The sequence below is a fragment of the Thalia democratica genome, chromosome 4, assembly GCF_965202585.1.
Source record: "Thalia democratica chromosome 4, ktThaDemo2.hap1.1, whole genome shotgun sequence".
Lineage (NCBI taxonomy): Eukaryota > Metazoa > Chordata > Thaliacea > Salpida > Salpidae > Thalia > Thalia democratica.
This window is the reverse complement of record NC_139168.1, coordinates 57,986,746-57,997,978: the sequence shown is the minus strand read 5'-3', so window position 1 is coordinate 57,997,978 and position 11,233 is coordinate 57,986,746. Positions and strand designations below refer to the sequence as shown.

The window sequence follows — 11,233 nt, the reverse complement described above, 5'->3', positions numbered from 1 at the left end:
AATCTTTCAAGGACACAATCAAATTTGTGATTTTTCTACGGCATCAATATTTAATAAAATCAAATGAATGTTTTGAAATGCTATTATTTAAATAAAAGTTAATAGAAGTCGGATTGTAAATCTGAATACGTTTTAAACTTATATGTTGTGCAAAAAAAATTTGTAGATTTTTCAAAACATTCATTTGATTATATTAATTTCTAACTAAAAAAATATATATTCTTTTTGCAGCAAAATTAAAAGAATAAAATTGTAGACCAATGACAGCATTTAGGTTTTTTAACTATTCCAATTTGTTTTATTTTATAGTATAGTTGCTTAACTAAAGTAATTAGGAAGTAAAGTTATTATGAAAAAACAAGTGACAAACTGGCTAGAAAAGTTTTTCACAAAATTTCTTTCAGGGTATGAATAAATAAGTCAAAAACAATCTTAGTTTAATTGATTTATTACTTGAATTAATAAATAACAATAAAACATTCAATACGTAAATTTTGACAAGAAATAAAATTTAAAAAGTTTACAGTAAAGAAAAATAATGAAAACATACTCTGATGATAATTGCTTAAATCTTAAACTTAAAGTTATTATATTGAATATAAATGCTTTGTTGTTAAGATAATGTCAATCAAAATTACCCAAAAGTGATAGACGACCTTCCACCCGGGGGTTGACTGCATTTCAACCCTGACAAATTTTTAACAGACCCCAAATGAGGCTCGTTAACTTTACTGTCCTCTGACTTTTCGCTTGCTTCTTCATCTTTTCCAGTTGCAACATTTACTTGCTGGCTGTCAACTTCTGCTTCTTTAACTTCTTCTTTCTTGTTTTCCTTCTTGTCTTCAATGGGAGCTCCGGTGATTGGATCAAATCTCTTGACTTGCTCAGACTTGATTGTGGCCTCTTGTGCCACCGGGTCAGTTCCAAAAATGTTGCTGGATCCACCACCAGGTGGTCGAGCAACACGAGACGTAGGACGATTTATGTCCCCGAGAGAATAGCCAATATTCATTGTTATTTTCGTTTAAAAATAGCTTCAAAATTAATTTTCAACTTAGTTAAGTTTTAAACGCCATGTTATTTATTAAAGTTTCAAAATCAACAGCAGCTATTTTTGCTGATATAAAATACTAACAAAAATACCCTAAATATATGTTTCTAATACTTTGCACGTAATAAGAAATTATAATTTGTCTAGTAAATGTTATGCATATATAGTAGGGTGCATCCTGTGCCCTGACATTTGAAGTTTTGCAGAGAAAAACTTTCAGCGTGGCAAATCCTATAAAATTAATAATCACAAAAAAAACTTGCTTTTTAGCTTTTACCAAATCTAAAATGTGTATCAAACAAGAGCAGGGTTACCTGTCTTTGCGACAAAAAACTGCCCTGAGTGACCTTAAACTGCCCTAAGTCATCCTGTTTTTTTTTTCAAGTCCTCAATTTTTTGCCTCTGGCGCAAATTACCTATACTTCATGTTTTTTTTCCTTCTTAGTAATTAAAAGGAGGGTTGTATGTATATGTTTCTGCATTAGATGCTCATTAAGCTTATGAGAAATACTATTTTCAAAGACTCAACTTAAAAATTTCAAATAAACTTAGACTTTAAAAGAAATTTGTAGATAATTCTGTGTAACCATGTTAGTTAACTTTATATATAATAGAAAACAGTTTAATTTTTTTTCTGATTGACTAACTTTAATCTTACCACATGAAGTACTCATTTAAATGCATATTTATTATTTATGAACTTGAAATATTTAAGTATATTTAATAACAAAATATTAAAACTAAATCAACTAAATTTGATTCTAGATCTACTTTAAGATTTAAAAAAAAATTATAACTATCCTGAAATTTTTGTAAAAAATCAAAACTGCTTTGAGTCATTCTGAGCTACCCTCACTTCTTAAAAAAAAAGTCTAAATCTTCTGAGTTAACCTGAGTCATACTTAGATTTTCTAGAACTTCAAAATACCCTGAGTTATTTTGAGTACCCTTAATGTGTGGCAACCCTGCAAGAGTGCATGCTAAATTTGCAAGAGGTTGCTGTACTGCTTTGTTATAAATCAAATAGGCAAAAACTGGCAACAATGATAGTAACAAAATAGGAAAAGAATGGGACAACAAACAAGGGTATTTTCAAAATTTTAGGCTATGAAAATTCTTTATAAAAAAGTATTATTTTGACCTGAAAAAGTTGACAGCATTAAAACATGAGTATCACAAGTCTTTAGTGAAAGGTATAAAGGTAAAGGAGTAGACCAGAGGGAACTATGCACTTGTGGAGTAGAGGTACTGAAAAGAATATTAAAACAGCTTGACAATAAACTTTTTCTATCCTAAAAAATAAAAAATCATCATCAAAACTGATTTGCAGTATTTGGAAGCATGAAAACTGACTGAATAGCTAGTTATAGCTCTTAAGACAAAACAAACAGAGAATTTAAAAAGGGCAGGTATAAGGTAGGTAAGGAAATCACAGAACCGTTTTGCTCATCAGTGATGACATATCAAGAAACTTTTGACATAACTCTTAGTGATACCACTTTATTAGTCAAAGCTTAAGGTTTCTGAGCTTCTATAAAGCATCAAATAAGACAAGATCAGGCCACCATGTTTAGAAAGAAGAATGAGTTTCTTAAATTGCCCGTTTGTCCTATTGAGAAAAGAGAGGTCTACGTAGTAGACTTTGTTGGAAGTTACACCATGTTTTTTTAATCCTCGGTTGCAGTCTTTTTTCTTACCAAACTTCCAGAGCATGTTTTAAACCGCATAGAAAACTTTAACTTGTTTAAGAAATGAAGACATGTTTTAAGACAATCTACAAATTTTGAGAAGGATAAGAAGAAACTGCAAAACTTCAAGAAAGGTATCATCAAATACTTGTGGTTAAAGTATTTTTTAGCGACAAATAATTGAAATATTTTATTACATGTACTAACAAATTCTGAAAGTTAGTGTAAACACAAAAATTAAAACAAAGTGAAAAAGTGTACATAATAAAGTATTGTACCCCGCTAATCCTTTAAACTTTCTAAAATATAGGTTAAATAAAATTTTCAAATGTCATTAGCTTATAATTGGTAACAGCTAGGAAGCTTGTTTTTATGTTGCTTTTGTTAAAAGATTTGCTGAAAAAAAATTAAATACGCAACTACATCACTTTACTAATTAATCTACTAAAATAAATTAACAAAGTTTTTGTATAAAAAACATATAAACTTGATATTTGACACACTTTTTTCTTGTTCTATTTAAAACACTACATATTACTTCTATAGCAAAAAATATATACACATATATGTAAAATGTTATCACTTGTTCCATCTGAAATAAACTACTTTTATTTAATTTTTCTATTATATTTTAAGAAGTTATTAAAACGCAAAAACTACTAAAACATTTTTTTTTAATCTAAATTTTCTTAATATATACTATTCTAATAATAGCAAATAATATATATGTTTTACTCTTTTATTGATATTAAAAGAGATCTTCAGTTGTTAATCAATTCTGAATAAGGATTTAATAAATTAATGGAAGATACTGTAAGTAAAACTTAATAAATTGAAAACAAATAAAATTAAATCAAAATAAATATAAAATAAACAAAAAAGGAAGAGTTTAAAAATAGTCTGAAAATAATTTTGGTCAAAATATAATATTCAAAATTAAAAAAATATTTATATTATACTATTATTATTGTCTTAAACATATTGTCTTTTTCTTTCTAATCTATCAGTACTATAAGTACTTAAAAAATTATTAAAACCAAATCACCTGAAGGACTGTTGTATGAAAGTAATTTATAACAACTTTATATTACAGCATTTAAAATAAGAAATCAAAAAGTTCTAACTCAGCTTTTATCATTGCGGTCTATGATGTTTTAGTTATAATTTAGCATTCTTTTAAATTTCTCATAAAACTTTTGCCAAAAAGTGCCAACTTAACCAGCAATGCATACTTGAATAGCAAAGCCCTTTTTTTAGCTAAGGACTTTTAATTTAAGGGAGGCTGTGGGTTTTTTTTAAGTTTTTTCAGGGTATTTATTATCTTCTAATTTTTGAAAGTACAGTGATTCCTCACTTATCCAGTCCTCACTTATCAGCCGGTTTTGGTCTGGAAGTAGATTGGTTTTTTAACTGCTTTGTTCCCAAAACAAAACAAAGACTGAGAGAACTTGGACAAGAAGAAAAAGCAATTTTGTTCCTCTGCACATCCAAATGAGGAACTCATATCAGCTGATGGCAAAATCACTGCCAAGTTTCTGCCACTAAATGTAAGTGCACTCCTACAGTTAATGGATCAAGGTGCGCTTTAATCTACTAAAATGGTCTACCAAAAGTTGATTCTAAGAGATCTTGTATTGCAATTAACTTTCAGCATAAACTTTCTTATGAAGAATCAATTTGATAAAACTTGTTGATACCATTGCATCCGCTTGGGATATGGTAATACCTTCTGCAATAAGAAACTCATGAAAGAAACTGTTGCCATTACCAAGCTCTCCCATGCAAAACAGTAACCTTTTGGAAAAAACTGCAAATAGTGAGTTATACAGAAATTTTTTAAGTTAAATATCACATGTACAGACAATAATATCCAAAACTGGATGAGTTGCGATGGTTCTGGGTATGAACAAATGCAAGGAATTGTTGGACTGATTTCTGGAGACAACAAAAAGAGGCTGATTAGGGTGTTGAAGACAAAGCTGATGTTCCCCAAACATCTAAGTATCCATTTTCTCATATTGAAGCCATGCAAAAAATGGATGATTACTTAGCTTATTATTGTCGTTAACCAGAAACCACACCAAAAAGTGTGTCAGAACTCATCCAATTCCAGGAGTTTTCTGCTAAGAAACTAGAAAGCTCTGCCAAACATTCCTCAATTATTTCCTATTTTGGAAAGAGTTCCACCATTAGTTTAACTGCTTTTGGCGTAATTTATTTTTGTTTAACCATTTTTAAACTTTATTAAAACAGACAAAGAATAAAAGAAACAATACTTTAATTAAGCAAAAAAATAATTATTTTGAATTAATTTATTTGTTTTCAACAAAACAAATTAATAAAACAGACAAAGAATAAAAGAAATAATACTTTATGTTTGTTTTGTTGAAATTAAATAAAATAAAGCTAACTATTTGAAAATTTAGTGTTTATTTTATTGTATGCATTGCATGATATAAAAGAGGTAGTTTGTTAGAAAAAAATTCAATGTTTGTAGTTATCCAGCACCAACATGGTGGGATAAGAACAAAATATAGTTTTAATAGATAATTTATGTTATGCAATGCATATAAAATAATAAAATGTACACTTAATTATTGGCTATTTTTATTTATTTTGACTTACTTCAACAAACCAAAGAATTAAAACAGACAAAAATAAACAAAACAAAACTTTTTTAAGTATAAAATTGATTTAACAAATTGTGAACAGTTAACTAATATCAAACTCTTTCTGAAAAAGGAAAGAATGGATATTTGTTTGACATAACTTTCTTGTTTCTTAGCGCAAAACTCACAAAATTGGATAAATTGTGAAACACTTTCTAGTATGATTTCTGGTTTTTGTTTCATCCGGCCGGTTGTGTACTAATGTAAAGGTCCTGGCAAAGTTCTTAAATACAACCAGTTTCAGTATAGAGCAAAAAATATAATATATAACAATAAATTTAACTTTTTATAGAAGTATCACATTTTTTTCTACTGCTTGCTTAGTTATTGAAACCAAATTAAACATGTATTTATAATTTAGCTGAATTTAATAATTCTACTTCTGGACTGACTAAAATCAACCCTATAAGCAACAACCAGATAAGTGAGGAAGCACTGTACTATTTTTTTGTCTTTCTATAGAAAAAATTTTAAGTTCAAAGTTGAAAATTGTAATTCATTGTAAAATATTACCAATAAGATATTTTTAAGTTACTTTGTATGTGTTTTATAATTAAAAAACTTCTAATTTTTTTTCTATAACAGTTATTTCTAATCAAACCTAAAATTGATATTTCCAATTGTCATGGACAAGACAATTAACTGCATTCTGGGGTATGACTTAATTCAGGGTTCGTGCGCGAATTTTTTTCATTTAGCCTGACTGAGACCAATTTAGCCTGACATTTTTTCAAAGTAAGAAAAATCCCCTTTAGAAGTAATTTTAGGTACTGGGGGGTCTTGATTAGTACTATTATAGTCTCCGACTTCAATCAGCTTTATCTCAAAAATATTTTGAGCTTTAAAAATCTGCAAAAAGCAGTTTTAAAAATAACTCATAGCTTAGTTATAACTCAATAAAATAAGACTAAATTGTGAAAAAGGTGATTGACCCCTTCCTATGCTCTTAACATAACAAATTCAGTAATAAGTTTTAAAATAAGTGTCATATATAATCTATTACTAGTGTAAAAATTTAATATATATTACTAAATACAATTGTTTAATTTAATTAATCACTAAGTAAAAACATTATAACCAGAAGATTTACATTAAAACGACTGAAATGTTGTGTTTTATTAAAATTCAAAATGAAACGCTTATAGGAGTATTAAAATTCAAACAAACAGCTAAGTTGTTGAACTAAACTGTAATGTTTAATCTGTATTTTTTTAATAAATTTTCATAATTATGACATATATAATCTACTCAAAACAAAATAATGAAGATTCTAAAAAATTTTTAGAGATTCAACAAACGGTTTTAAGCGTTTATTTTTACAAATACTAACTGATTTTGTCTTTAATATCGAAATCTTTATTTAGAAATAAATTCAAATCTCATATGATCTTAAAAAGATTTCTCAATTTTTTGGTTATGATTAACTTTAGGTGGGCACCAATATCAAAGTGTAATTCAATATAAAGGAATTTTTCAGCTTTATTTTAAATAATTTTCAGTTATATTTTGAATGTAATTTTAGGTGACTATTCAACTGTATATAACAGTGTCATTTCAACAATGTGACTTTTAAACTTTTTTATTCTTATAAAATATCTTTAGCTTTCCGATGTTAGTATTATTAAAAGGAACAGAAACAATCATTTTATCTATTAATGTATAATATAATTTGAAATGACACTTAGTTGAAATGACACTATCGTTAGAGTTAAATAAGGAACCAACTTAATTTTTATAATTAATTCACAGCGATATGTAATCTACATAAACCATAATACTAAAAGAATAGAAAATAGTTTAAAAGTCACATTGTTGAAATGACACTGTTATATACAGTTGAAGAGTCACTTAAAATTACATTCAGTAGTATGAGTAAATAAGCAGGGCTTCAAAATAAAACTGAAAATTATTTAAAATAAAGGTGAAAAATTCCTTTATATTGAATTACACTTCAATATTGGTGCCCACCTAAAGTTAATCATAACCAATTTTTTTTTATTCAAAGATTTTCAAGCACTTGAACTGAGAAAAACTGATATTCTCAAATTTTTAAATAAAAAACTGATTTAGCCTGACGTTTTTTAATTTTTTCAAAAAAACTGATTTAGCCTGACATAGCCTGATTTAGCCTGACGCGCACGAACCCTGTTAATTACTGATTGGTTTTTTTGTTTATAAGGTCTTTTAAAAGTTTTTTAAAGACTTTTTTGTTGTACAATTATGAATTTACAAGTAAAAACTGTTAAAAATTATAAGATTTACCAGGTCTTTACGTTAAATGGCAACCATGTAAATAGACTTCTTATCTGAGAATAGTTATGTATTAAAACCATAATGTTAGTTTAACAAAAACAAACTTCATTCAATAACTAATAGCTTAAAACGCAATTTTAGTGTGACGTCATAATTACTCAACGGATTGCCTTAAAAAGTTTAATGGAAAGATTTAGGTCATCAATAGTAAGTGTACAAATTTTAATCTCCATACTTTGTGGTCAACTATCCTTTGATAAGAGATCCATAACAAAAGTACTGCATGTATGTATGGTCATGAAAATTTAAATACATAAGTTTTGTCTATTTATGAACCAAATATTTTCATTTAAAATCTTTTTAATTCAATTAACTGATTTTTTTTTTTTTATAAAAAGATTTCATTTAGATAGTTTGAAAAACAGTTTCTCAAAAATTTTAGGCAGATATAAATTTTTAGTTAATAATAGTCTTTTTAGTTTACACTTTCCATAAAATACCTATAAAACACATAAAATTTGATCGCTTATACTGTAAAAATTACTTAAAATTTTTAATAACAGTAAAAAACAACTAGTATCTATCTTTTTTATTAATACAAGCAAAAGGGCTTATAAAATAATTTTTTATCCCTATTAGCTTTTATTTTATTGTATATGTGTCGGCCATAGGTTTTGATATTGCAACGTTATACTCAAAGAGTTTTCAAAGCCAGATTAGGACCCCTTATGTCATAAAGTTTATACTTAAACAAAACCAAAATAAAAATATATGTACAGTGTATAAACAATTAAGAAAATAAAATAAATAAATAAATTTAAAAACAAATAAAAATTGTACTTTCTAAAATATAATTATATAAAGTTTGTGTTTTTTCATGGTATACGTGTTGAACACTGGTTTGATCCTGCAACGCTTATTTTAGAGATTTTTCAAAGCACTCATTAGGACCCCTATGCCATCAGGCCTCACAATGAATTGGAAAAAAGGTTAAGAAACTTGAAATATTTAAAACTTTTAGAAAAGTTATTAAGTATATGCTAACCTCTTTTCTGTTTGATTCACTGTTTAAAAGCTCACCTAACAAGCATTCTCTGTTACTAAGTGATAATTGTTCTTATCTTCAACTGTTTTCTTTTAAGCTATATCATTCACCGCCATAATATTGAGAAAAATCAAAATTTTTAACAATCTGGATTTTAAATAATTTTAAAATACTTTGCATGTCCTAGTTTGCATATATTTTCTCAAAAAAAATCTAACAATTTCGTCAGTAGGACAGTCCTACCAACATAGTTGCCAGATTTCTTTCAAAAGTTAACAACTTAATACCCTGGTTCCTATACTTAGTTATTAAAATAAAAACAAATTATCTTTTCTTAACAATACTAGTATTCATGTCAAATCTAATTTTAAACAATCTACAAAAGACACACAGTGCAAAAATCCAGATGTATTTCACACTATTTTCATCTGTGGATACAAATCAATAAATAAAAGATAAATATTGGAGAGATTTAAGATGATAAAAACTTGTTGTAACGTGTTTGACTTCGTCAAAATGGAAGCTATATGTATTTTAAATAAATAACTTACCCTTTGTAGGCAAAAATAATTTTATTATATTGTTGCTTTATTTACTTAATGCTCTTTTTGGTGGTTATATGTTTGTATTTAATCAGCTCTAATAATTACTTTGATTAGTCTTGTGAAATTGACTTTATATGTAACTAATTTTTGTTTATGATGATATCTATTATTATACAAGTTAAATGTATCTTTTATTAATTGCTCTGATGTATCCACTGATGAAAATAGCGTGAAACATATCTAGATTTTTACACTAAGTGTCTTTTGTATACTGTTTAAAATTAATTTCGAATTCAAATGTTAATATTGTTAAAAAAAATGTATGTTTTTATTTTAAAAACCAAGTATAGGAACTGGGGTATTAAATTGTAAGTTTCTAAAAGAAATCTGGCAACTATGTTTAGGACTATCCTACTGACGAAATTGATAGATTTTCTCAGGGGCATACCTTGACTAGTTTCGTGTTTCCTGTGTGACCCCTAAAAAAATTAAATAAACGTAATGAAAAAGTGATTCAAAATTGTTTTATTTTAAATAGTTTACTAAAAGTTTATGTCTATATGTTAGTTTTTTGATACCAGCTAAAGTTTAGTTCGTAGTTTAGTGATGTAGTTTTATAATTTTTTGTAGAAAAAAATATAAAAACTGTATAAAAGTTTTATAACTTCTTAATTTGTACGACTTGAAAAAGGATAATTTTCATTTAAAACTAGCCAATCAAAAGTTTCAAAAAACTATTTTTGAAAAATTTTACAATTTAAATCGTTTAATTTTTAACTTTTGAAAGTTTTGACCAAATCACATATTGTATTTATTTTTACCATATTAGAAAAACCGCAGTTTTACAATTTATTTTTTCATCAAGTTGTAAAGCTTTTTTAAACGTCTACTATTAGTTTGTTTAAAAGGAAAAGCTTAATTTTTGATTTATATTTGAATTTTAGCTAAACTATTTTACTGGAACTGTTTGAGTAAGTAATTTATTTACGTATCAAAAAAAATCTTTAAGACAACTTAATTACTAATTTTTATTTGTACTTAGTTTTTAATTCTTTATGTATAAAATATTTTGTTTTTAATGTTAGCTTCAATTTTAGACAAAATTTTCACTTTGTCAATAAAAAAAAAACTTAGGTTTATATTTTATTTATTTTGATACAATGATAAAATTTTAAAATTGAACTATTTATATAGATATTGTTTTCAGTTTTAATGGTATTTTCAAATTGTTTAAACATATTTATGTACTTAATAACATTCAGACGGATATCTAGTATCTACTAAACAATTTTGCAATTTTTTAAAGTGTGTTATTCAAAGCTACTATAAAAACACTCTACTATTGAACAAAAATTGTGCAACCCCACTGAAAGAATTCTAGACACACTCTGCTATGGCTGCCATAAACAAGAGTTCTAAATTACCAAAAATGTATTGTATGTTTTAACTATTAATTTACCGTTTCCGGCCAGATATTCAAAATTAGTAATGTCTCCAATTAACTAAAAACAAAAGATTATTTTTGTTGAAACAAACCAACTATATTCAAAAAACAAAATATTAAATTTCTATAAAGTGCTCCCTGAACTTAAAATATAAACCATTAAAAATAAAAATAATTTAAGTATATAATAATTAAAACACTAGTTTACGTAAACTGGAGGTTTACAACTATTTATAAACTTTTTCTCATTGCTTTAAAAGAAGAAAAAAATTTAATGATTATTTTTTGTCCTTATTGGCTTATATTTTTTTAGAATGGTAAATAAATCTTATTGATTAGTCGAAAAAAAAAATTTGCTTGTTCTATATATGACAAATTAAATAATAATTTTATATTTTACTTCTGTACTTTTAGATTTTTTACAAATTTCTTTATTTTTAAATAATTATTATTTAATGATTTTTGGTAACGTATGGACTAGTTTAATCAGTGGCAAGGAGTTTCAACCTGTTGTACATAGCTAACCAGGTTTATTTGA

At 26.4% G+C, this 11,233-nt stretch overlaps 1 protein-coding gene across 1 annotated transcript; it reads right to left on the bottom strand.

Moving 5' to 3' along the window:
* Window positions 1–232: 232 nt before the first annotated feature.
* LOC145834816 (uncharacterized) lies at window positions 233–1,031 on the bottom strand. Its single transcript, XM_082942326.1, has one exon. The coding sequence runs from the start codon at window positions 1,010–1,012 to the stop codon at window positions 635–637; it is 378 nt and encodes a 125-aa protein (XP_082798452.1). The 5' UTR covers window positions 1,013–1,031; the 3' UTR covers window positions 233–634.
* Window positions 1,032–11,233: the final 10,202 nt, after the last annotated feature.

Coding starts and splice junctions, on each gene's coding strand:
- LOC145834816 (XM_082942326.1), bottom strand. CDS start 1,012: ATGAATATTGGCTATTCTCTCGGGGACATAAATCGTCCTACGTCTCGT.